Here is a 26,916-nt window from a genome sequence, read left to right on the forward strand (position 1 = left end):
AGTCTGGTTTAGTTCACTTTCCTGTCCCGAGTATGAGCATGCTGCTGGCTTATGGTAGGTACTCAGTAAATAGTCATGTCACCCCCACCTTTTTGGCTTCAGGGACCAGTTTCATGGAAGACAGTTTTTACACAGACCTGGGGTTGGGGGATGGTTTTGGGATGATTCAAGAGCATTACAGGCTGGGTGCGGTGGCTCATGCCTGTAATCCCAGCACTTTGGGAGGCTTAGGCGGGCAGATCACAAGGTCAGGAGTTTGAGACCAGCCTGACCAACATGGTGAAACCCCGACTCTACTAAAAATACAAAAATTAGCCGGGCGTGGTGGCGTGCGCCTGTAATCCCAGCTACTTGAGAGGATGAGGCAGGAGAATCACTTGAACCCGGGAAGCGGAGTTTACACTGAGCCAAGATTACGCCATTGCATTCCAGCAACAAGAGTGAAAGTCTGTCTCAAAAAAAAGAGCATTACATTCATTGTGCACTTTATTTCTGTTATTACTACAATGTAACATATAAAAAAAAATTCTACAACTCACCATATTGTAGAATCAGTGGGAGCCCTGAGCTTGTTTTCCTGCAACTAGACAGTCTATCTGGGAGTGCTGAGAGACAGTGACAGATCATCAGGCATTAGATTATCATAAGAAGCACACAACCTAGGTCACTCGCATGCACAGTTCATATAGGGTTTGCACTCCTAAGAGAATCTAATGTTGGAGCTCATCTGACAGGAGGCAGAGCTCAGGCGGTCATGTGAGGAATGGGGGGTGGCTATAAATACAGACAAAGCTTCTCTCACCTGCCACTCACCTCCTGCTCTGCAGCCTGGTTCCTAACAGGCCACAGACCTACACCCATCCATGGCCCCAGGGTTGGGAACCCTGATTGTATGACGGAAGGTTATACTAAAAAGTCTGTTAGATGCTAAAGTCAGAATTGTTTTTATATGCTCAAATATATTAACTTTTTTGTTATTTTATTTTTCTTTTTTTCATATCCCCTATTCTGAAAAGCATCAAATATGTTAACTTTATTTATTTATTTATTTAGAGACAGGTTCTCGCTCTGTCTTTCAGGCTGGAGTGCAATGGTGTGATCTTGGCTCACTGCAACCTCCACCTCCCGGGTTCAAGTGATTCTCCTGCCTCAGCCTCCCGAGTAGCTGGGATTCCGGGCGCCTGCCACCATGTCCGACTCATTTTTGTATTTTTAGTAGAGTTGGGGTTTCACCATGTTGGCCAGGCTGGTCTCGAACTCCTGACCTCATGATTTGCCCACCTCGGCCTCCGAGAGCCACTGTGCCCAGCACAAGTATGTTAACTTTAAACAAAGCATTTGAATCTTGACTGCCAGAATGTGTGATCCATGAGGGCAGAAGGTTTCTTACTCTTCCACTCATCTGCCCCCAGCACATAGCATAGTAGATATTTGCCACAGGGTAGATATTTAATGAAGCTAGGTTTCTTCCCTCTCCTTTTATCCTCCCCAAGTAATGGCAGTAAAAACTTACCATGTTTCAGAGAATACCTAAAATGGTATGAAATATTCAGAAGTGTCTGGGAGCGGTGGTTCACGCCTGTAATCCCAGCCCTTTGAGAGGCCAAGGTGGGTGGATCACCAGAGGTCAGGAGTTCGAGACCAGCCTGGCTAAAATGGTGAAACCCCATCTCTACTAAAAATACAAAAATTAGGCAGGTGTGATGGCAGGTAGCTGTAGTCGCAGCTACACGGAAGGCTTGAGTCCAGGAGGTCAAGGCTTCAGTGAGTGAGCCGAGATCGCGCCACTGCACTCCAGTCTGGGTGACAGAGCGAGACCCTGTCTCAAAAAAAAAAAAAACAAATGAACAACAACAACAACAAAACTGTGGTAAGTCTAAAAGGAATCACAGTTAATCCATAATTTGCCTAATGGAGAAAGCAGTAGAAGCAAAGCATTCAATTTCACTATTGTGAGTCCTGTAATAGATGAATGCAGAACCCTGGAGCTTTGCAGAGAAGGCATGGTGCTAAAGGCTTGGAATTATTTGAGAAGGTTTCCACAGATGTGTCATCCGGGTGTAGTCCAACAGAGAGAACTGCATCTGGAAAGGCACAGAGGTAGGAAGAGCATGGTGTGGTCAGGGACCAGGAAGAAGTTCTGTGGGTCAGGCGTGTAAGATGCATGTCTGTGGAGAAGAGGATGGAGCAAAGGCCTGAACCGGAGGAGAGGGAAGGAGAGTATGGTGAAAGGGTACTTGAGTTAATGTTTCCACTAAACTCAACATTTTCTCTGTCCTTCCATTATGTATGAGCTTCTAGAGGGCCCGATCGAAGTCTTTTGCTCTATTATAACAAGGCCTGTCACACTAGACTCTGGACATAGAGGGCCCACAAATGGTAGTAATGGGCTCCTGGCCAACAAACAAGGACCCAGGAGAGCTGGCAGGCCAGAGTGTTGCAGAGCCAAGAAGGAAGAGTAGGGTTGGGGCCAGTTTTCTGAGAGGGAGCAAAAAGCCTAAGGTTGATCAGGAGCCTTGTGCTGAGGAGATGGACCCCGTATTCTAGAACCACAGCATCGGAAAGCTGGAGAGAGCCTCGGGGTCACCTAATCCAAGTCTCTTTTAGAGTTGGGACTCAGAGAAACAAAGAGATCTGATTTCATTTCTAGTTTGGGAACTGACTTGGTCTGAGTGGTCTGGAGTAGTCTGGAGCCCTGGCCTTTTCCGCATTCTAGTCTCCTTATTTTTAAGACTAGAACAATTTTCATCATGGGGGAGAGGCAGACAGAGAATCAGGCATCAGACACTGGAAGAACAAGTTCATATACATTGAAATCCTCATTTAAGAATGGGCTTCTCAGATGGAACCCTTTCATTCCCGTGCAGGCATGGGACATGTGCTTTGCCATCAACCCTGCGTAGCTGGTGAATGTGGCTGGGCTCTTCCTCTTGTGTTTTCTGAGCTGCCTTTATGCCATTTATGATTTCCAGGAGGCTGATTAAACAAAGGACAAGACTGGAGTAGGAAATGAGAGGCTCTTAAAAGTGGAAGAATTTTTGTTTGTCCATTTACAAGAAATTGGACAATGAATCACTTCAGGAAGATGGAGGTCATCAACCTCACCGCCCTACCGATGATACCAGTGGATGAGCACCTGGCTGTCTCGCTTGTCGCACGGAATACAATGGTGAAGACTGTGAGGAAGGAGTTAGAGAACAATCCACCCTGTATCCTTCTGGTGGTGTCGCCTACAATCAGACCAAATACACCTAACTTAAGTCATGCCACAGAGATCTAATCAGTGCTCAGGTCTATAATGCACATTACTTATTAGTTTGTCCCTTATACATTCATTTTTTCTTTTCTTTTCTTTCTTCTTCTTCTTCTTTTTTTTTTTTTGAGATAGAGTTTCACACTGTTACCCAGGCTGGAGTGCAGTGGCACAATCTCAGCTCACTACAACCTCTTCCTCCCAGGTTCAAGCGGTTTTCCTGCCTCAGCCTCCTGAGTAGCTGGAATTACAGGTGCCTGCCACCACACCTGGCTAATATTTTATATTTTTAGTAGAGATGGGGTTTCACCATGTTGGCCAGGCTGGTCTTGAACCCCTGACCTCAAATGATCCACCTGCCTCGGCCTCCCAAAGTGCTGGGATTATAGGCATGAGCTACCACGCCCGGCCAGATACATTTTTTTCAGTTACTTAAACTCTACCTGTCCTCTAAAAGAATTTGAGACTGTGAAGGATTGTTTGACTCCAGTATATTTTACTAATATAATCAGAAAGAGCCCCAAAGGAAGAAGTTCTGGAAGTATTTGTTGAAAGAATGGGGAAGAAGATTTTAAAAGCTAATTTTATTTTATTATTTTATTTTATTATTATTATTTTGAGATGGAGTCTCGCTCTGTCTGCCAGGCTGGAGTGCAATGGCGCAATCTTGGCTCACTGCAAGCTCCGCCTCCCGGGTTTACACCATTCTCCTGCCTCAGCCTCCCTAGTAGCTGGGACTACAGGTGCCTGCCACCACGCCTGTCTAATTTTTTTGCATTTTTAGTAGAGACAGGGTTTCACCGTGTTAGCCAGGATGGTCTCGATCTCATGACCTCATGATCTGCCCTCCTTGGCCTCCCAAAGTGCTGGGATTACAGGTATAAGCCACCGTGCCTGGCCTAAAAGCTAATTTTTAAAAATGGTTGCTTTGTTTCCCTTCGACCTCCCAAAGAATTATAGATGTTACTGATAGCAACTAAGAAGTTGTGGTGCAACCCTCCACCCTCAGACAGATGAGCATGAAACTCAGCTTTTTCTTTTTCTTTTTTTTTTTTTTGAGACGGAGTCTCACTCCGTTGCCCAGGCTGGAGTGCAGTGGTGCAGCCTCGACTCACCGCAACCTCTGCCTCCCAGGTTCAAGGGATTCTTCTGCCTCAGCCCCCAGAGTAGCTGAGATTACAGGCACCCGCCACCACGTCTGGCTTATTTTTGTATTTTTAGTAGAGATGGGGTTTCACCATGTTTGTCAGGCTGGTCTCAACCTCCTGACCTCAGGTTATCCACCCGCCTCAGCCTCCCAAAGTGCTGGGATTACAGGCGTGAGCCACCACGCCCAACCTGTAGCCCATTTTAAAATCAGGTTATTTTCTTATTGTTGAGTTTTTAAGAGTTCTTTGAATATTTTGTTTGCTTGGGTTGGTTTGTTTGTTTGTTTTTGAGACAGAGTCTTACTCTGTCGCCCAGGCTGGAGTACAGTGGCACGATCTTGGCTCACTGCAACCTCTACCTCCTGGGTTCAAGCGATTCTCCTGCCTCAGCCTCCCAAGTAGCTGGGATTACAGGCACCTGCCACCACGCCCAGCTAATTTTGTATTTTTAGAAGAGAGAGGATTTCTCCATGTTTTTTTTTTTTTTTTTTTTTTTTTTTGAGACGGAGTCTTGCTCTGTCGCGCAGGCTGGAGTGCAGTGGCCGGATCTCGGCTCACTGCAAGCTCCGCCTCCCAGGTTTACGCCATTCTCCTGCCTCAGCCTCCCAAATAGCTGGGACTACAGGTGCCTGCCACCTCGCCCGGCTAGTTTTTTGTATTTTTTTTAGTAGAGACGGGGTTTCACCATGTTAGCCAGGATGGTCTCGATCTCCTGACCTCGTGATCCGCCCGTCTCGGCCTCCCAAAGTGCTGGGATTACAGGCTTGAGCCACCACGCCCGGCTCTCCATGTTGATTAGGTTGGTCTCGAACTTCTGACCTCAGGTGATCCGCCCGCCTCGTCCTCCCAAAGTGCTGGGATTACAGGCATGAGCCACTGTGCCCGGCCTTTTTTTTTTTTTTTTTTTTAATCAGGTTGACCTTGACTCTTCTCACCTGCCAGCCCTTCTCCCTGGCCCCAAATCTGCTCCTTCTGGCATCATCCAGGCTCTACCAGCATCTTATACTTGCCCTGGCCCTGTCTTCGTTCATCCTCATCTCACTTCTGACCCTGAGTTGTATTCCAGGGTCACAGAACTCCATCTCTGGAGGACCTTACAGCTTGTCCAGCAAATAACCCTCTCGGGCTGGAAATAACCCCAGGTCTTTCCATCTCCTGTGGAACTCATTTACCTTCAAGCCATGCTGCCAGCCCAGCTGCATGTACCACTCTGCCCCCATCACCTTCCGTGCCTCTCAGAAGCCCTTCTGAAGATAAGGCAAAGTGTCATCCCATCAGAATTTGCTTCAGGGTTTCACTTTGCAGGGCTGCTTTTAATGTCCCCTCTTTCTTCTTAATCCCACACCTAACAAGTCCATTTCACCTACTGTGATTTGTCATGTCCCTTCTTGGTGTCTTCCTTTTTCAAGTACCCTCCGATTTGTAAGAACACTCAAGGGTCATGGAAGTAAGAGTGAACCTTGCCTTATGTGAAGGCAGTGAGGGGTGATAGGATTATGAGGGTTTTACAAAGGATATATCCTAGATCAATAGAGGCTAAGACAGAAAGAAATGTAAAAGCTGAGAGGGTAGGAAGAGGGGCCATAGAACTGAACAGATTTTAAGTGATAAGGTCGAGATACCCTTTGACACAGTCATCTGTCACCTGAAAATCTCTCATAAAGAAATTTTTTTTTTTTTTTTTTTTTTTTTTTTTTTTTTTTTTTTTTTTTTGAGACGGAGTCTCGCTCTGTCGCCCAGGCTGGAGTGCAGTGGCTGGATCTCAGCTCACTGCAAGCTCCGCCTCCCGGGTTTACGCCATTCTCCTGCCTCAGCCTCCCAAGTAGCTGGGACTACAGGCACCCGCCAACTCGCCCGGCTAGTTTTTTGTATTTTTTTTTTTTTAGTAGAGACGGGGTTTCGCCGTGTTAGCCAGGATGGTCTCGATCTCCTGACCTCGCGATCCACCCGTCTCGGCCTCCCAAAGTGCTGGGATTACAGGCTTGAGCCACCGCGCCCGGCCAAGAAATATTTTAAAATACGGAAACAGCTCTCTATGTGACATCACATGTGCATCACGGCATTATTTATTTATTTTTCATTTTCTTTTTTTTGTTTTTTTTTTTTTGTTGTTTTGTCATTCAGGCTGGAGTACAGTGGCACGATCTCAGCTCACTGCAACCTCCACTTCCCGGGTTCAAGCAATTCTCCTGCCTCAGCCTCCCGAGTAGCTGGGACTATAGGCGTGTGCCACCACGCCCGGCTAATTTTTGTATTTTTAGTAGAGTAGAGTAGATTTCACCATGTTGGCCAGGCTGGTCTCAAATTCCTGACCTCAAGTGATCTACCCAGTCAGCCTCCCAAAGTGCTGAGATTACAGGCGTGAGCCACCGAGCCTGGCACACTGCATTGTTTTGTTTTATTTTATTTTATTTATTTTTGAGATGGAGTCTCACTCTGTCACACGGGCTGGAGAGCTGTGACACGATCTTGGCTCACTGCAACCTCCACCTCCCGGGTTCAAGTGATTCTCCTGCCTCAGCCTCCCAAGTAGCTGGGATTACAGGCACCCGCCACCACACCCAGCTAATTTTTTTTATTTTTGGTAGAGACAGGATTTCACTATGCTGACCAGGCTGGTCTCAAACTCCTGACCTCATGATCTGCCTGCCTCCCAAAGTGCTGGGATTACAGGAGTGAGCCACCGTGCCCAGCCAGCATTATTTATAATTGCCAAAAAGTGTAAACAACTTAAATTTTTAATATCTAAGGAACAGTTAAGTATATTAAGGTGTATCCTCTACATGGATTAGTATAATGTCATTTAAAATGCTTATCATGAAGATCCTTTAGCCAAAGGGAAAATGCTCACAATAATGAATGGAAGAGTGGCTGGGCGTGGTGGCTCACGCCTGTAATCCCAGCACTTTGGGAGGCCGAGGCGGGCGGATCATCTGAGGTCAGGAGTTTGAGACCAACCTGGCCAACATGGGGAAACCCTGTCTCTACTAAAAACACAAAAATTAGCCAGGCGTGATGATGGGTGCCTGTAATCCCAGCTACTCGGGAGGCTGAGGCAGGAGAATCACTTGAACCCAGGAGGCAGAGGTTGCAGTAAGCTGATATCGCACCACTGCACTCCAGCCTGGGTGACAGAGCCAGTGAGACTCCATCTCAAATAATAATAATAATAATAATAATAATAATGATTGGAAGAGAAGTCAGAGTAGTAAAACAGGCTTACACTGAGATTATAAATAGACAAAAATATGTATGTACGAAGTACTAGAAGGAAAGTTCCCAAGTCCTAACAGAGTTGTTAGGACGGTGGCATTATGGATGGCTCTTTTTCACTTTTTGTATGTTCCAAGGTGTCTATTAATATGGTCAACTCTCATTTATAATTTGCAAAGTATCTCATTTAAAACAAGATAAAGAAATATGGGCTGGGTGTGGTGGCTCATGCTGTGATCCCAGCACTTTGGGAGACTGAGGTGGGTGGATCACTTGAGCCCAGGAGTTTGAGATCAGCCTGGGAAACATGGCGAAACTGCATCTCTACAGGAAATTTTAAAAATAAGTGAGGCATGGTAGTGTGCGCCAGTAGTCCCAGCTACTTGGGAGGCTAAGGTGGGAGGATCCATTGAGCCCAGGAGGTCTGCTGCAGTGAGCCATGATTGCACCACTGCAATACAGCATGGGCAACAGAGCGAGGCCCTGTCTCAAAAAAAAAAAAAAAGGAAGAAAGAAATGTGAAAAATGTGAATGTTTGCAAAAAAAATAATTAAGGAGAGAGGCTGTGTAGACAGGGGCTGCCCTTCTCACCAGACAAGCCCTATCCTGTTCTGTGTGTCATCATCACCCTGAGTTTCCTTAGCAGACTCACCTCCCAGCGTGCCTTATTGGCTGTATGCACCGGGTGAACCAAAAGATTGCTGACATAAATCTGCGTACCGAGCCGTCGGCCAACAGCCTGGTGAGTTACCTGTGCTGGAGCTGAGACGAAGCTTCTCACAGGGGTGGGCCCTGGGGATCATCAAGGTGTCACAGTGCCCTGGGGCCTCTCCATTTATTTGAAAACATGTTTACACAATTGAGCACTCAATGTTAATTTTTTAAAAAATGAATAAACTTTTATTTTTTATTTTTTTGAGACGGAGTCTCGCTCTATCGCCAGGCTGGAGTGCAGTGGCGTGATCTCGGTTCACGGCAACCTCCGCCTCCTGGGTTCAAGCAATTTTCCTGCTTCAGCCTCCCAAGCAGCTGGGACTACAGGTGCCCGCCACCACGCCCAGCTAATTTTTGTATTTTTTAGTAGAGATGGGGTTTCACCATGTTGGCCAGGATGGTCTCGATCTCTTGACCTCAAGTGATTTGCCCACCTCGGCCTCCCAAACTGCTGGGATTACAGGCGTGAGCCACCGCGCCCAGCCTCTGAATATTTTGGATATTTGGGACAACAGCCTTTTGTTGAGTATTTTTTGCAGATATTTTCTCCTAGTATGCGACTTGTCACTTCATTCTCTTGACAGTGTCTTTTCACAAAGCAGAAATTTGCAATTTTAACGAAACTTAGCTGATTAATTCCTTCATGGATTGTACCTTCTGTGTCATGTCTAAAAAGTCATGACCAAACTCAAGGTCACCTAGGTTTTATCCTGTTGTCTTCTGGAAGTTTTATAGTTTTATGTTTACATTTGATTTTGATCCATTTTGAGTTCTTTTTTTTTTTTTTTTTTTTTTGAGACGGAGTCTCGCTCTGTCGCCCGGGCTGGAGTGCAGTGGCCGGTTCTCAGCTCACTGCAAGCTCCGCCTCCCGGGTTTACGCCATTCTCCTGCCTCAGCCTCCCAGTAGCTGGGACTACAGGCGCCCGCCACCTCGCCCGGCTAGTTTTTTGTATTTTTTAGTAGAGACGGGGTTTCACCGTGTTAGCCAGGATGGTCTCGATCTCCTGACCTCGTGATCCGCCCGTCTTGGCCTCCCAAAGTGCTGGGATTACAGGCTTGAGCCACCGCGCCCGGCCTTGAGTTCATTTTTGTGATCGCTGTAGTTTTTACCTCTCAGCATGTCTACACTCAGCCTCCAGAATTCATTTATGACAGTTTTGACTTTGCTGCTGGTTCCCATGGAGGTTTCTGCCCATGGGTTTATCCTCCTGCCGGTTGTGATTCTCTGTATCTACCTGCCTGTCTCTTCAGTTTTCAGGCAGTAGTTTGCCCTGTGACCTCACTTCTCTGATAGAGATAAGAGTTGTTAATTTTTCAGTTTATTCACCTTTACTTATTATAGGGACAGAATGGTGACTTATGAGATCCTTACGTGTGGACCTGAAATGAGAAGTCTGAAGGTTAATTTTGGTACATTTTTATTGGGAAAAAATACAAACCCTTCAATAATTCTCAAACACACCCACACCCACACATACACACATATCTTTTTGAGAGGCAGGAGTGCTAAATGTTAAGCAAGTAGCTGTTGTGTAGCACAGCTCCCACAAGATGGAAGAACACGGGCATGAATCATCTGTAAGTATCTTTTTGGCTGTTTTGGATTTTGGCAATAGTGTGTGTTTGTTTCTTATTTTTAACTGCACTTAAGAAATCTGAGGCATAAATCTAAAGATCTCTGAGATATGGAGATAGAGATTTAAAAATGAGGACCACAAAGAAATGTCTGCCAACCAACAGGTCGCTACTAAAGACCTGCTCCTCAATGGTGCTGGGTACATTGTTTTGGGGTCAGTTTCCCATGCTGCTCAGACTGGATGGCCCCTTACAGCTCACTTGCTCATAGTGGTGTGAGGCTGAGGATTACAATGATGAAGATTTACTCTTTGAGAGATCCAGTGAGCTGCAGGCGAGTTCGGCCGCAGGTTTTTCTTTTCTTTCCTTTTCTTTTCTTTTTCTTTTTCTTTTTTTTTTTCTTTTTGAGACGGAGTCTTGCTCTGTCGCCCAGGCTGGAGTGCAGTGGCGCAATCTCGGCGCACTGTAAACTCCGCCTCCCGGGTTCCCGCCATTCTCCTGTCTCAACCTCCCAAGTAGCTGGGACTACAGGCGCGTGCCACCACGCCCAGCTAATTTTTTGCACTTTTAGTAGAGATGGGGTTTCACCGGTTAGCCAGGATAGTCTCAATCTCCTGACCTCGTGATCCGCCCACTTTGGCCTCCCAAAGTGCTGGGATTACAGGCGTGAGTCACCGCGCCCGGCTCTTTTCTTTTTTTTTTTTTTTGAGATGGAGTTTCACTCTTGTTGCCCAGGCTGTAGTACAATGGTGCGATCTCGGCCCACAGTAACCTCCGCCTCCCAGGTTCAAGCAATTCTCCTGCCTCAGCCTCCCGAGTAGTGAGATTATAGGCACGTGCCACCACGCCCAGCTAATTTTTTATTCAGGAGCCACTATAAACGCATAAAAAATTCAGGACCCAATGCAGATCTAGGAAATAAGCATCTCTCATGTGAAGGCTGGGGAATCTGTGTATTTGAATACTTCCCCAAAATGCTGGTCATTGGTCCGGTTTGGGAGTTGCCTTCCTGGAGAATGGCCCTACTTGTAGGCCCTGAAGTCATCTCAAAGGTAAACTCAGCCTAATGCTGGTCTTATCATCTTTCCTCCAAAACTTGCTCTTCTTTCAACATTCAACTATCCTTTCTCCCCTCTTTCTGTGCAAATCTTATCCATCCTTCCAGGCCATACAGTGTCTGCTACAATGACATTGATAAAGATCAGAGGCATTGCTATATTGCTACAATGACTCATACCCATCCAATTCATTCCTCATGCCTTAAATTTCAGCTGACTTAATTGGAGCAACAATGTTAATACATAGACTAACGCCTGTGACCGCCCCCCAGCCCCTGGCACACACATACACACACCCCTGCACACGTGCCCAGTACCTTTCACTCATGCAGACCAGGGAGGGCCGATGCCAGGGAAAGATGGGGGAGGCCTGGAGAGGTATTTCCCAGTTATCAAGCTGGGGAAAGTTGGAGCCTGATGCCACCAACACTCATGTCCGCCTCTTCTGGACATTTGGCTGTGACTGCTGTGGGCCACATTGACCTCACTTCTTTGATTCGTAATCACTGCAGTTTAGCGTTTAATTGTTCCATGAGTGCTGATTTGGCTCTCCGAATAGAGTGTAAGTCCCTTGAGGGCAAAAACACAGACTCATAGTTGTTCGTTAACTTTGTTACCCAAGCTCATTGCTGGACTCTTGGTTGACAGTCAGTGCAACTTGGGTCACTGGCATTCATTTTTCTTTCTTCCTTTTCAGGGGGTAGGAGGATGGGGGTGGGGAGGAGTCAGAGATGAAGAGAAGTCTCTCTTGAGAGGTCAGAGGTAGATAATAGATACCCCTTACTGAACAGCTCCTATCTGATAGCCTCTTTGCCAGTGTTTTAAAATACATTAAACACTTTATTTTTGACCGTTATAAGAACTCTGGAAGAGGCCGGGCGCAGCGGCTCACACCTGTAATCCCAGAACTTTGGGAGGCCGAAGCGGGCGAATCACAACGTCAGGAGATCGAGACCATCCTGGCTAACACTGGTGAAACGCTGTCTCTACTAAAAATACAAAAAATTAGCTGGGCGTGGTGGCGGGCGCCTGCAGTCCCAGCTACTCGGGAGGCTGAGGCAGGAGAATGGCGTGAATCCGGGAGGCGGAGCTTGCAGTGAGCCGAGATCGCCTCTACTGCATTCCAGCCTGGGCGACAGAGCGAGACTCTGTCTCAAAAAAAAAAAAGGAGGCCGGGCGCGGTGGCTCAAGCCTGTAATCCCAGCACTTTGGGAGGCCAAGACGGGTGGATCACGAGGTCAGGAGATCGAGACCATCCTGGCTAACACGGTGAAACCCCGTCTCTACTAAAAAATACAAAAAATTAGCCGGGCGAGATGGCGGGCACCTGTAGTCCCAGCTACTCGGGAGGCTGAGGCAGGAGAATGGCGTAAACCCGGGAGACGGAGTTGCAGTGAGCCGAGATCGCGCCACTGCACTCCAGCCTGGGCGACACAGCCAGACTCCGTCTCAAAAAAAAAAAAAAAAGGAAAAAAGAAATTCATCACTGGAGACTGGATAAAGGTTGGGGCAATTGCTGGAGCCTTGCATGCAGAATCACACCTGCTTCAAAGATCCATTGCTGTGCTACAAACCACCCCCCCTTAAAGCTTCATAAGGTGTATTGTTCAGGCTTCTGTGGATCAGGACTCAGATGGTCTGTCCACTGGATGAGCCAGCGGCTGGCTCACTTGTGCAGCCACAGTCAGAAGGTGGCCAGGTGGGCTGGACGGTACCCAGTGGTCTTACTTTCCCTGGAAGATAGATATTATTAGATATTAATTAGATATTATTATCTCTCTTTTACAAAGAGATTAAACAATCGCTTGTTTAATTTCTAATTCCTGCTCTAAATCACATACTCCTAGAAGAAGGGGCAGCGTGAGACAGTGGGGACACTCTGGAGGATGATGTCAGTGACTGAGGCCACCAGGACCTACCACCTGGAGAAAGACAAGGCACTGGCCACAAACTTTTCTCCAGGTCTTCTGTGTACCAACGAGAGAAAAGACCCAGTCCCTAACCCCACCCTTCTCCAGGATTTGCATTAATCCCTAATGCCCCTCTTTTTCTTGGTTTTTGAAGGCAATTGAGAGATTTGAGTTGGAGAAGAAGGTTTTAAGAGAGAAAACTCGCAGCAGTCCAGGAGACAAAGGCAAAAACCTTTCCCTTAGCCTTGATGCTGTTTTCATGGGGTTTGTTTTTTTTTTAGTATCTAAAATGCAACTGAGTAGGAATCCCAAGTTTCAGTTGACGATATTTCTATCTTCTTCTGAAGGAGGCTTAAACCTGACTTTTTGACATTGGGCAAGGAAGGAGGGAGGGACAGTACCATTTAGAGACCACCTACATGTGACACCAGGTGCTTTTATCCACATTCCCTTGTTTTTTTTTTATTTTTTGTTTTTTGAGATGGAGCCTCGCTCTGTCACCCAGGCTGGAATGCAGTGGTATATTCTCGGCTCACTGTACCCTCCGCCTCCCAGGTTCAAGCAATTTTCCTGCCTCAGCCTCCTGAGTAGCTGGGATTACAGGGGCTCGCCACCATGCCCAGCTAATTTTTGTATTTTAGTAGAGATGGGGTTTCACCATGTTGGCCAGGCTGGTCTCTAACTCCTGGCCTCAAGTGATCCACCCACCTCAGCCTCCCAAAGTGCTGGGATTACAGGTGTGAGCCACTGCACCCGGTCCCTTGTTAAATTTTTATAACACCTGGGAGGTAGGTACCATTTAATATATTTTATAAACGAGGAAACCGCCTTGGAGGGAGGGGAGTAACTTACCTAAAGTCACAGTCTGTCTGCTCCTCCTTGCTGCTTCTCTGGATCAAGTGGTCTAATCAGATAAGTCAGCAACACAGTTGGGATCTATGAGACTAGTAGTAGGAGTGTCCTCTGGCAGCTCAGGTGGAAGGAAAAAGCACAGCTGTAAGCACTGCACAGCTGTGGACAGACCCTGTGGTTCCTCATTTATCTCTTTCTCCATTTTTCTGCAGTCAAGAGACAAGGAAAATCTCAGTATTCCTGCAAAGGCTCAGAACTCAGACACGCCAGATCTTCTGTTATAAAAAGGGTAAGGGATCTACTGCTGGGTCTGTTTCTGACTGGCTTCCGCTAGGTATGAATTCAATATTTTATTCCTGGGGAGGAGAATACTTGGTGCCTGGGTAGTGATTATGAAGGAAAATCACAGAGTTCCTAAATCTAGAATTTCTCTTAACACCCTCAAAAGGGCAGAGCTGACCCCAGCCTCAGAATAGGGAGTGTGACAGAGGTCATGTGTCTGCTTATTTTTAGAACTTAGAAGGTGTCTCCGCTCAGAGATGTTCAGGTCTAATCCAGAGCCACAGTGCCACGCAGCTCCAAGGGGCTGTCCACACTGCAGGCTCCTGTGCGACTGTTCTGAGTCACACCCCATGCTAGTTGTGCCACTGCAGACTTACTGTGGATACCTCAGGAAGCTGAGATTCAGGAGCAGTAAGGTGACTTGTCACAGGGTCATGCAGCTCACTGATGGCAAGCCCCACTTCCTGCTCAGTCCTCTGACTTGAGACAGGCTCTCCCCACTGCCTCCCCTGCAGCGATCTGGCCCCACTGCACAGCCCCCCAGTTCAGATCCTCCTTGGCTTCTTGTTTTTTTCTTTTTTATTTTCTTTTCTTTTTTGAGATGGGGTCTCTCTGTCACCCAGGCTGAAGGGCTGGAGTGCAGTGGCACGATCTCAGCTCACTGCAACCTCTGCCCCCAGGGTTCAAGTGATTCTCCTGCCTCGGCCTCCCGAGTAGCTGGGATTACAAATATGCACCACCATACCTGGCTAAATTTGCATTTTTAGTAGAGATGGGGTTTCACCATGTTGGCCAGGCTGGTCTCGAACTCTTGACCTCAGGTGATCTGTCCAGCTCAGCCTCCAAGAGTGCTGGGATTACAGGCATGAACCACCGTGCCCGGCCCTTAGCTTGTTCTTTACACCACCTAGGTCTTAAGTATCCAAACCTTTAAATGCTGGGGAATCTGAAACAGTATGTTATTCATATCCTTCTTACACCTTTTGGCCCAGGAAATTCCAAAACAGCACAAGGCCTAACGGGGGTGTGAGTCTGCATTGGAACTGTCATACAATCCATTGATGGTGGCTGAGCTAAGTGTCCTGCAAAGGTACCTCAGCCAGCACGTGGCAGAGCTGCCACCTGACTCCAGTCATCTGACTCAGAGTCAGTGCCACCAATCATTAACTGTTCTTCCATTGTCCATGGCCAGAGCCCAGTTAGGAAGTCATCTGGGCCATCCAGATGTTTCAGTGGGTGCCTTTGGGTGTCAGTAGTTTCCTCTTTTACATATTTTTACATTTTTTATAGTCATCATGTTTTATTTTATCCTAAAAATCATTTAATGGTATATATTAACCACAAAGATAGTAATATCCAATGTTAGCATTTTAAGAAATTCACACTAAATAAATAACTCTAAAGGAAGGGGAACTATATGCTCCAAGCTATTGATGATATTAATAGTAACCGAAAGTAATCAGTGAGTAGTTAATTAAATTATAGCACATCTTAACATGATATATCATCTTTTTTTTTTTTTTTTTTTTTTTTTTGAGATGGAATCTTGCTCTGTCACCCAGGCTGGAGTGCAGTGGCACTATCTCTGCTCACTGCAAGCTCCGCCTCCCGGGTTCATGCCGTTCTCCTGCCTCAGCCTCCCGAGTAGCTGGGACTGCAGGCACCTGCCACCACACCCGGCTAATTTTTTTGTATTTTTAGTAGAGATGGGGTTTCACCATGTTGGCCAAGATGGTCTCGATCTCCTGACCTCATGATCCACCCACCTCAGCCACCCAAAGTGCTAGGATTACAGGTGTGAGCCACCGCACCCAGCCGATATTTCATCTTAAATGATAATTTTGAAGACAACGTAACTACATGAAAATCTAAAGTAAAGTAGATAAAGTGGGATATAAAAATCATATATATACACATTTGACTTCTTAGAGCTATCAAAGTCAGCCAGACAAATCATATATAAATCATTGCGATTGAAGTTACATATTTGTGTTTGTATACATTTGCTCAAAGTCTATAAGGGAAAACAGAAATAATGTAGATAGCACTTTGGGAGGCCGAGGTGGGCAGATCACCTGAGGTCAAGAGTTCAAGACCGGCCTGGCCAACATGGTGAAACCCCATCTCTACTAAAAATACAAAAAATCAGCTGGGCGTGGTGGCAGGCGCCTGTAATCCCAGCTCCTCAGGAGGCTGAGGTAGGAGAATTGCTTGAACCAGGAGGCAGAGGTTGCAGCGAGCAGAGATCACGCCCTGCATTCCAGTCTGGACAACAAGAGCAAAACTTCTTCTCAAAAAAAAAAGAAAAAAGAAATAAAGAAATACTGTAGATAGGAGTTTGGAAGGGGTCCTAGGATCCTAAACGCCCCTCATTTTCTCAACATTCTGTAAGATTGTTATATTGTCTTCATAATAAAGAGGGGAAGCTAGCCTATTGTTTCAAACTGTCAAAATGTGAACCTCATTTTCATATTCTGCTGTTTTGCTTCAGAAAACAGCAGATAAAAATCTGCTAGCGGAGTTGTACCAGTATCCCAACTTTAACAGCTCCAAGCCAAACAAGCTTCCGAATGGAGTCAACTTCTGTGACATGGTGGGCAATGTGGTCCGGGCTGAGAGAGACTGCCTTAGTGGCAAGGTAAGGAAAAAGCAGTGCCTGCCCTGACTTTGCCACCTTAGGGGCAAATGCAGCTGTCACCCTTTCATACCCCAGGAGAAACTGAGGAACTCACCTAGGGCCACAGGCTGGCAGGTGTCTGAGCTGAACTAGGAACCCCAGCCCAACCTCACTGCAAAACCTAGATTCCTTCTACCAGAGCAACAGTGTTCACACTGTTTTAATCACATATCCTACTGGTGTGCAATTTTTATCACAAACCCCCATTGAAATGTGTCTGTTTATAAATTACATACTTATTCTGTTGCCAATCACTACAAAGGATATTAGTATGCTTAATCTCTCTTTTTTTCTTTTCTTTTCTGTTTCCTTCTTCCTTCCCTCCCTCTTTCTTTCTTTCTTTCTCTTCCTTTCTTCCTTCCTTCCTTTCTTTCTCTTTCTTCCTTCCTTTCTCCTTCCTTCCTTTCTTTTTCTTTCTTTTTTCGTTCTTTCTCCTTCTTTTCTTTCTTTCTTTCTTTCTTTTCTTTCTTTCTTTCTTTCTTTCTTTTTCTTTCTTTCTTTCTTTTTTCCTTCCTTCCTTCCTTCCTTCCTTCCTTCCTTCCTTCCTCTCTCTCTCTCTCTCTCTTTCTTTCTTTTTCTTTCTTTCTTACTTTTTGGAGACAGGGTCTCCCTCTGTCACCCAGGCTGGAATGCAGTGGCACTGTCATAGCTCACTGCAGCCTCAAACCCCCAGACTCAGTGATCCTCCCGCCTCAACCTCCTGAGTAGCATGCACCACCACACTGGTTAGTTTTTAAAAAAAATTTTTTTTGTAGAGGCAAGGTCTTGCTAGGTTGCCCAGGTTAGTCTCAAACTCCAGGGCTCAAGCCATCTTCCCCTCCCCATCCTTGGCCTCCCAAAGTGCTGGGATTACAGGTGTGAGCCACTGCGCCTGGCCAACAATTCAATCTATGTAAGTGCACACATGGGAAAATTTTAGATGAAATACATAGATATTACCACTGGTCTCTGAGTTATAAGGTTATAAGATTATAGGCCGGGCGCGGTCGCTCACACCTGTAATCCCAGCACTTTGGGAGGCTGAGGTGGTTGGATCACAAGATCAGGAGACCGAGACCATCCTGGCCAACATGGTGAAACCCTGTCTCTACCAAAAATACAAAAATTAGCCGGGCATGGGGGCACGTGCCTGTAATCCCAGCTACTTGGGAAGCTGAAGCAGGAGAATTGCTTGAACCCTGGAGGCGGAGGTTGTATTGAGCCAAGATGGCACCACTGCACTCCAGTCTGGGGATATATCGAGACTCCATCTCAAACAAATAAAAAAAGATTATAAGATTATAGTTGTTTTCCTCCTTTTATGTCTTCTGTTTTCAAGTTGTCTGTAAGAAGCACCTGGAATTATGCTTCTTGGACCCGCAGTTCCTGCACAGTTTGCCTTGACAGACCACCTGGGCACAGCCTGAGTGTTCTCAATTCATTTGTGGGGTTGGTAGCCCCCAAGGACAGAGACTGCTATGTTATTTAATGCCCCATTTTTGAGGTCCTATGGGGAATCTTTTCCTTCAGACTTACTACAAATAAAACTGTAACTCCCAGAATGCTTTCAGCCTTACAGCTGATACTGTTTCTTGCTTTTCTTTGGCTCCCAGGAAACTCAAAGCAAATTTGTGCCCCGTCTTTGAAAGGACCTTCTTCCACCCTGCTTAGGGGCCATGTCAAACTTTCACTCACCTCCTCAAATCCTCTCCTCTGTTACCTCCCCTCACTCTTGGCAGTCAACTTTGCCTCTGCTTTAGAGTCTGGGGGCTGCCACCAACCCTGAGCTCCACAGAGACAAAAGCCCTTCCCATCTTGCCCTACCTGGGAGTGCCGTCTCAGCTCTGTACCAGGCCTTGCCTGGGACTTCTTGGAAGAGCTGTCCACACATGCTGGCTTCGTGTTCTCATCTCCACTCTCTTTATCCGGCTGCAACCCACCCTCACCCACTGCTGAAAGTGTCCTGAGTCAATCATTAGCTTTCACCTTATCAAATCTAAAGATTGTGTTTCTGCTGTTATTAGATAACCTCTGTAAAACTGACCCAGAGGACAACTCCCTACATTCTGAAATTCTTTCCCCTTTGGTTTTGGTGGGTCATTCTCCCTCTATGCAAACAGCACTATCTTGGTCTCCCAGGCTCCTTTACCACCCATGTTCTTTGGGACCCCTCCCTCTGCTCTCTGTCTTCTCCCTCTGCACAAACCCTAGGGGTCAGGTGGACCTGGGTCATTGTCTTACTCTCTTTGTGCTGCTATCACAGAATATCCGAGGCTGGTAATTTATAAAGAACAGAGATTTATTTCTTTCAGTTCTGGAGGTTCAAGATCAAGGGGCCACATCTGGTGAGGGCCTTCGTGCTGTGTTATCCCGTGGTAGAAGATGGAAGGGAGAGAGGCTAGAGAGAGAGGGCGAAAGGACTGAAATTGCTTTTATAACCGATCCACCTCCAGATAACCACATTAATCCATTCATGAGGGTGGAGCCCTCTAACCCAGTCACCTCTTCTTAGTCCCCTACTTCCAACACTGTTGCACTGGGGATTAAGTTTCTAATATGTGAACTTTGGGGGACATATTCAGACCATAACAATCATATTCCCATATGAGACCAATCACTGCTTCAGAATTGTGTCACTTCCTCCAGGGCCTTCACTGTACTCCAGACTCCCATATCCCTCCATCCCTCTGCCTCTGGCCTCAGCGGCCCTCAGGCTGTCATACCCATCCGTTCTGCTTTTCCTCCAGGACTCCCCATCTTGTTGAAAACACAGCTTTCCACTTGGGCATCAGCCAGTCTCCTCTCTTACCCTCATCTCTATCTCTGTGCACTCTTAGGAAGATGTAACTACTGTCTTTCCTGTGTCTCTTCCCCTTCCCACTGGCCACTGTCAAGTTCAGGCCCCACAGCTTCCTGTCTGGGTTACTGTGCCTTTTTGCCCAGCTTGCTGTCTGCCTTGCAGTTCTAATCCCCTCTGGTGCATCTTGTACACTGCCACCAGGGATCTTTCTAGAATACCAGTGTCACAGTGTTCTACCCTGTTGAAAATGTCTCAGCACCAGTGCCTTTTCAACCCCCGGTCCAGTTTCAGAACCGCTCCCAGTCCTGGCACCAGGCATCTCGTAGCCTGGCTCCTGCCTGTTTCTTCACCACCTGCACCCGTTGCTTCCTCTGCACAGAAAGCCCTTGGAGCACCCCACATGGGTCAAGTGCTTCCACAGCCTGGGCACATGCTTTCCTCCTCTCTGAGGAGCTCTCAGCATTCCCTTCATCATGCGGTTATTTTCTTACATCGTATTTTATTTTGACTCAGAGGGCACAAGTGCATGTGAGTGACATGAGTATATTGCACACTGGTGAGGACTGGGCTTCTGGTGAACCCATTTCCCAAATAGCAAACATTGTACCGACATAGTATTTTTCAGCCCTCGTCCTCATCATCCTCCCCCTTTTGAGAGTCCTCCGTGTCTATTGTTTTCATCTTTATGTCCATGCATACCCAGTGTTTAGCTCCCACTTGTAAGTGAGAACATGCAGTATTTGGTTTTCTGTTTCTGAGTTAGATCACTTAGGATAGTGCCTCCAGCTCCATCCATGTTGCTACAAAGGTCACGATATCATTCTTTTTTTATGGCTGCATCATCCAGTTTTTGTTTTGTTTTGTTTTTGTTGAGACAGACTCTCACTCTATCGCCCAGGCAGGAGTGGAGTGGTGCGATCTTGGCTCCCTGCAACCTCCGCCTCCCAGGTTCAAGAGATTCTCCTGCCTCAGCCTCTCAAGGGCCTGGGATTATAGATGCGCATCATCACGCCTGGCTAATTTTTGTATTTTTAGTACAGACAGGGTTTCACCCGTTGGCCAGACTGGTCTCGAACTCCTGACCTCAGGTGATCCCCCACCCCCGGCCTCGGCCTCCCAAAGTGTTGGGATTACAGGCGTGAACCACTGCATTTGGCCATCCAGTTATTTTTACTCGTAACACTGTCCCGAGACCTGAAGCGCAGATGAGATGCCCTCTCAGGGCTCCACATCCCCCTGGGATGCCTTGTCCCAGGATTCCTATCACACTGTTGTAAACGTCTCTTTATCTGTGAACACCTGGAGGGCAGGGAGTCTACGGCATCATCCTGAGCACCTGTAGGTGCGCAATAAATATTTTTTTGAAGAGCTGACATGAAATTCTTTTTGAAAGGAGGGAGGAGTGTGAATGAATAAACAATCAGTAACTAGTATACTCCTGCATGTGTTTCCTGAATGCCTGGCAGTGTTCTAAGCACATAATAGGAACCACTCATCAAACCCCCACAACAGTCCTTGAGGCGGGGACCATGACCATCTCCATGTGTTGTGTGAAGAAATGGAGCACAGAGAGGTTCAGTAACTTTACTCAAAGTCACACAGCCAATACGTGAAAGAGCTGGATTTGAATCCAAGCAGTCTGGCACTCAAGTCTGTGCTGTTAATCACTCCACTAGACCGCCAGTCTGAAGAAACACGAGGAAAGGTGAGAAAGGCAAAGCAGAGAGCAGGGCTCAGAGAGCTCCTTGTGAGTGGATGAGGCTCGTGTATCCATGCATGATGATCTTACCCGTGTGGAGGCTGCAGGGGAAGGCCACAGGGTCTTTCCCTCTGCATCCCGGAGATGGTGAGAACAGGCTGTCTCCAGATGGTAAAGGAGAGGCACCCGTGTGAGTCCGGGACCCGGCTACTGGCTTTGGAACCTCCTGGCCCATGTGAGCTCAGGCAAGAACGCTGACCTTTCAATCCTTACTTTCCTCTTCTATACAGCAGGATAACTATACTACCTACCACATAGATTGTGGAAAATAGAAGTGAGAGGAGGTGCTAGCCCTGGGGCAGATACAGGAAGCATTCACTAAATGGTACATGTTGTTATTACAGTGGGAGCTTTGGAGCCAGGGCAAGGGTGAAGACCCAGTTGTATGACAATGGAAGCTACATACTGCTGCTCTGACCTCATGGATAATTCCATTTTAACTTTAGAATTCCATATGCTTGCTGCTAACTCAGCAGAATCTTAGAGTTCTGTGGTTTATGTTTGCCCAGTAACTGGTTTGTTGATATTAGTTGCTGTTGGCTGAGTGTAGGAGGTGAGAGCTGGAGGTAGTTGGTGTGTGGAGCAGCTGTCCAGAGTCTAGAGTTGTGGGTTCCAATCCTGGCTCAGCCACTTGCCACTTTGGTCCTCGATTTCCTCATCTACGAGATAACAATGTATGCCTCATAAGACTATTATAGGAGTTAAATGAGAGTATGTAAAATTACCTGGATAGGGCCTCACTGACCTTACCTAGATTAGGTGGTTTTTCTGTTCACTCTAAAATACATTGACTCCAGATAGATTTTTTAAAAAAGAATAACAACAATAATAATGATGTGAATTTTATTTTTTTTCAAGCGTTTCTGTTCAGGGAGAGAATTAGAGAAATTTCTCTCTTCTCCTTCTCCAAGAGCCATCTGGCTGGATAGCTTTTGGTGGATATTTCATGAGAGGTACCAGGTAAATACAAATCTGCTTGTTTCTCTGCCTTGCTTCAGTCATTTTGCTACAGAACCAATTCCATCCTCTTTGACATGGGCTACAAGCCCTTCTGATCCCATGGAGCACCCCGCAGCCTCACCTGTCACCCGGTCCCCTCCCCATCCATGCCTCAACCACACACCCTATGCTTCAGCCATTGTGCAATGCCCTGCGGCTCCCCCAGGCTTTAGGAGCTGGTTGCACGGCTGTCACAGGCAGGGTTGAGAGTAGACCTCAGGACTTCTGGGCCAGCGTTAGGGCGCTGTCTTCAACAGCGCTCTGCCTCTGTGTACGTGCTTTGTAAATCTCATCCCCAAAAATGAACACATTATTTCATAAAGCAAACGAGTCCAAATATCTTGAGAATAAGATTGCTGGAAATGAAAGCAATACTGACTTAAAAATCCCAGCCCCTCAGTTGTTTCAGCAAGGGATTTTAGTAATTCCTTTTTCATTTCTATTCCTGGCAGCCAAACAAGGAGCTCCAGAATAATCTGTTCGACCGGATAGCCCAGCACTACGCCTTACTTTTGTTTCGTGTACCCAAGTCCCACTATGAAGAGGCGCTCTTAAAAGTGAGCATCAGCCACTATCTAGAAAAAAAGTCACATTAGATTTCTATTCATTTCTGATGCCAAGAGAATGTCTTAAACATTCTTTACATAAGGGAGTAATTACTAAATCGTGATAATCCATACACTGACTTGCAATGCAGAAGTTACAAAAATACAGTAGAGCTATTTATACTGATTGGGAGATGCAATGATATATTTAAGTGAAAAAGCAATTTATACAACATATATATATATATATATATATATATGCCTATGAATAGAAAAAAAACCCTGAAAAGTATTTACCAGACTCTTAGCAATGCTTATCACTGGGAAGTGAGGTTATAAGAAACTTTCCCTGTTGGGCACGGTGGCTCACGCCTGTAATCCCAGCACTTTGGAAGGCCAAGGCTTGAGGATTACCTGAGGTCAGGAGTTCAAGACCAGCCTGGCCAACATGGCAAAACCCCGTCTCTAAATTGCAAAAATTAGCCAGGAGTGGTGGCGGGCGCCTGTAATGCCAGCTACTCGGGAGACTGAGGCAGGGTTCACGTGAACCCGGGAGGCGGAGCTTGCAGTGAACCAAGATCACGGCACTGCACTCCAGCCTGGGCGACAGAGCGAGACTCTGTCTCAAACAAAAAGAGAAACTTTCTCTTTCCATTTTATTATTTATTTTGAGACAGAGTCTCACTCTGTCACCCAGGCTGGAGTGCAGTAGCATGATCTCGACTCACTGCAACTTCCAATTCCTGGGTTCAAGCAATTCTCCTGCCTCAGCCTTCTGAATACCTGGGATTACAGGTGCATGCCACCATACCCAGCTAATTTTTGTGTTTTTAGTAGAGATAGGGTTTCACCATGTTGGCCAGGCTGATCTCAAACTCCTGATTTCAAGTGATCCACTGCCTCGGCTTCCCGAAGTGCTGAGATTACAGGCATGAGCCACTGTGCCCAGCCTCCCTTTCCATATTATATTTTTCTGTAGTATTTAAATAAGCATATAATTTTAAAATTTAAAATGTGACTATACATATATACTTTTTATATGAGTATATATGTATGTATATATGTACTAAAAGGATTGCTAGAAGAAAATACAAGTGAATACTCACATGATTTAGGGATGAGGAAGGACTTCCTTTGTTTTTTTTCCTCTAGAAACAATGTCTGGCTTTGTTACCAGCGTGGTGCAATCATAACTCACTGTAGCCTCAAATTCCTGGGCTTGAACTACCCCCCTACCTCAGCCTCCTGAGTAGCTAGGACTACAGGCATGCGCCACCACATCTAGCTAATTCTTTTTTTTTTTTTTTTTTTTGAGACAGAGTCTCTCTGTTTCCCAGGCTAGAGTGCAATGACACAGTCTGGGCTCACTGCAACCTCCGCCTTCTTGGTTCAAGAGATTCTCCTGCCTTAGCCTCCTCCCAGGTAACTGGGATTACAGGCATGCACCACCACACCCAGCTAATTTTTTTTTTTTTTGTATTTTTAGTAGAGACAGGGTTTCACCATGTTGGCCAGGCTGGTCTCGAACTCCTGATCTTAGGTGATCCACCCGCCTCAGCCTCCCAAAGCGTTGGGATTACAGGCATGAGCCACCGCGCCCAGCCGCATTTTACTTCTTAGATTGTGTAGATTAAAGAGTATGACCAAGTGCAGTGGTACACACCTATATTCCCAGCTACTCAGAAGGCTGAGGCAACAGGATTAGAGGATCACTTCAGCCAGGAGTTCAAATCCAGCCTGGGCAACACAGTGAGAACCTTGTCTCTAAACAATAATGACAAAAACTATATATAAAAAAAGAAAGTCCTTCCTCATCCCCAAATCACGTAAGCCAGGGTGGAAATGCTGAGAACATTGCCTGAGCTCTGCTTGCTCCGCAGAGGCTGCCATCACTTCTGAGTAAAGCCATGTATACCAGCTTCTGTTGCTGCTTCCCACAGTCCTGGTTCAACACACATGAATTCAAGTCTGACATCTGTAACACAATGAGCCTGTGGATTTCAGGTGAGCGGTGACTTTTTTCCACCGGGGAGAGCAATTCTGGAAAAATGTTTTCCACTGGTACCTAGGTATGTCATGGTTTACTTTGACACCCGTCATCAAGGCATTCTCTCTTTTCTCTCCTTAACATTAAAGAGAGCAAAGTATGTATGTGGTTGGAGCCCCAAGGAATACAAATTTTCCTGCTTCCTCAAAACAGTTCTGAGACATCCCTTCCTAATCCTTTTTTTTTTTTTTTTTTTTTTTTTTTTTTCTGAGATGGAGTCTCTCTTTGTCGCCCAGGCTGAAGTGCAATGGTGCGCTCTCAGCTCACTGCAACCTCCGCCTCCCGGATTCAAGTGATTCTCCTGCCTCACCCTCCTGAGTAGCCGGGATTACAGGCATGCACCACCACGCCTAGCTAATTTTTGTATTTGTAGTAGAGACGGGGTTTCACCATATTGGTCAGACTGGTCTCAAGCTCCTGATCTTGTGATCCACCTGCCTCAGCCTCCCAAAGTGCTGGGATTATAGGCATGAGCCACAGTGCCCGGCCCTTAATCCCCTTTTTGTGCTCAGCTACATCTACAGGGAGTGAAGGCCATATCCTAACAAGATAGCAAAGTTTCAGCACGGCCCTGTTAGTTAACCGTGTGCTGTGGGCTGATGCATGCAGGACTCAGGAACCCAAAAGCAGTATGTGAGTTTAGATCATCCCACCCTTCCAGCCTCCATGTGACCCCGCACTGGGCAATCATGTATCCCTCCCTCCAGCACACACAGGACCAGCTTGATGCCTGCTTTATCAACCACCTCCCAGTCCCCTTCCCCAATCTCAACCTTGACATTTTCTAAGTTCATTAAAAGCTGCCATGTATAGAAAGGTTCCTGTGTACTAGGTGCTGTGCTAAGTAAGCACTTTTCACATCTCCTATTGGGTTGTGGCTTCCTAAGATCACCCTCACGTTAGAAGATTTGCTAGAAGAACTCACAGGTCTCCATATGTAAGTGTAGTCTCACTATGATTTATTACAATAATGTAGTAAGGAAATAGAGCTGGATTATAAGGGAAAAAGGTAGAGTTTGGAGGAATCCTTATGCAGACTTCCTTATGCCCCCTCCCTCCCATAAGGAGTCATACAGAACCCACTCATCCCCCTACAATGAAAAGCTAGCAACATGTGTGTGTTGCTTCTGCCCAGGGAAGCCCATTAGAGCTGGAGTGCTCAAAGTTTTCATTGGGATAGTCACATAGACACCTCTGTCTGTCACGTACCACAATTCCAGGAAGGCAGGTGTTCAGCATAAGCCACATTGTTTGTACCAACAGTATAGGCACAACGAGCCGCTCTTCTTCCATTAGAGAGAGTTTTGTATCAGTGGAATAAACTGTTTACTAGCCAGGTTCCCAGAGGCCAGCCAAGGCATCCTCGCAAGCAGGCCTTTCTGAGGATAGCAGTCTCAGGCCTGCTGTATTAACTCTTTTCTGCACACCCATTTAATCTTCTTTTTTTTTTTTTTTGAAATGGAGTTTCGCTCTTGTTGCCCATGCTGGAGTGCAATGGCACGATCTCGGCTCACTGCAGCCTCTGCCTCCAGGGATCAAGTAATTCTCCAGCCTCAGCCTCCCGAGTAGATGGGATTACAGGTGCCCGCCACCACGCCCGGCTAATTTTTGTATTTTTAGTAGAGATGGGGTCTCACCATGTTAGTCAGGCTGGTCTCAAACTCCTGACCTCAGGTGATCCACCTGCCTCAGCCTCCCAAAGTGCTGGGATTACAGGTGTGAGCCACTGAACAAGTATTCATTCCAGGGCTGTGCCACTCCAAAGCTGGGTCTTTGACCATTATGCTACCTTACCTCCCATTTTCTGACTGTCTTCTCTTCTTGCCGTTCCACCTTGCTATTCCCTTTAACATCCAAGGCTGCACCTCCTTACCCCAGTTTATCCCCTGTATAAATAAACCCCCTGTCCACTTTGTCTAGCAGAGCCAGCAGCTTTGCATAGTGGCTCAAATGTCTCAAGTAATCCTTGGAAGCATCACTGTCAAATGTATAGAGAGAAACCATTTCTGGCACTAAGCTAAGTGTGATCACGTTAAACAAACATTTACTAAGCACTTATTGTATTTATTATGTGCCAGACCTAGAGCCCTGGAGGTATAAAGATG

At 46.4% G+C, this 26,916-nt stretch overlaps 1 protein-coding gene across 2 annotated transcripts in view; it reads left to right on the forward strand.

Moving 5' to 3' along the window:
- The first annotated feature begins 3,067 nt into the window (after positions 1-3,067).
- FAM227A (family with sequence similarity 227 member A) overlaps positions 3,068-26,916 on the forward strand; it is a 69,117-nt gene continuing 45,268 nt past the window's right edge. Inside the window, exons 1-8 of one of the 2 annotated variants that reach the window (XM_010389244.2) lie at positions 3,068-3,209; positions 8,274-8,356; positions 13,026-13,095; positions 13,936-14,012; positions 16,497-16,643; positions 22,079-22,180; positions 22,672-22,776; positions 24,645-24,768. In XM_010389244.2, the coding sequence (XP_010387546.2) occupies positions 3,068-3,209; positions 8,274-8,356; positions 13,026-13,095; positions 13,936-14,012; positions 16,497-16,643; positions 22,079-22,180; positions 22,672-22,776; positions 24,645-24,768 (850 nt within the window). Of the gene's footprint in view, positions 3,210-8,273; positions 8,357-13,025; positions 13,096-13,119; positions 13,136-13,935; positions 14,013-16,496; positions 16,644-22,078; positions 22,181-22,671; positions 22,777-24,644; positions 24,769-26,916 lie in introns of those variants that run through there. The other variant, XM_010389245.2, reaches the window with a different exon arrangement.

The sequence above is a fragment of the Rhinopithecus roxellana genome, chromosome 13, assembly GCF_007565055.1.
Source record: "Rhinopithecus roxellana isolate Shanxi Qingling chromosome 13, ASM756505v1, whole genome shotgun sequence".
Taxonomy (NCBI): Eukaryota; Metazoa; Chordata; class Mammalia; order Primates; family Cercopithecidae; genus Rhinopithecus; species Rhinopithecus roxellana.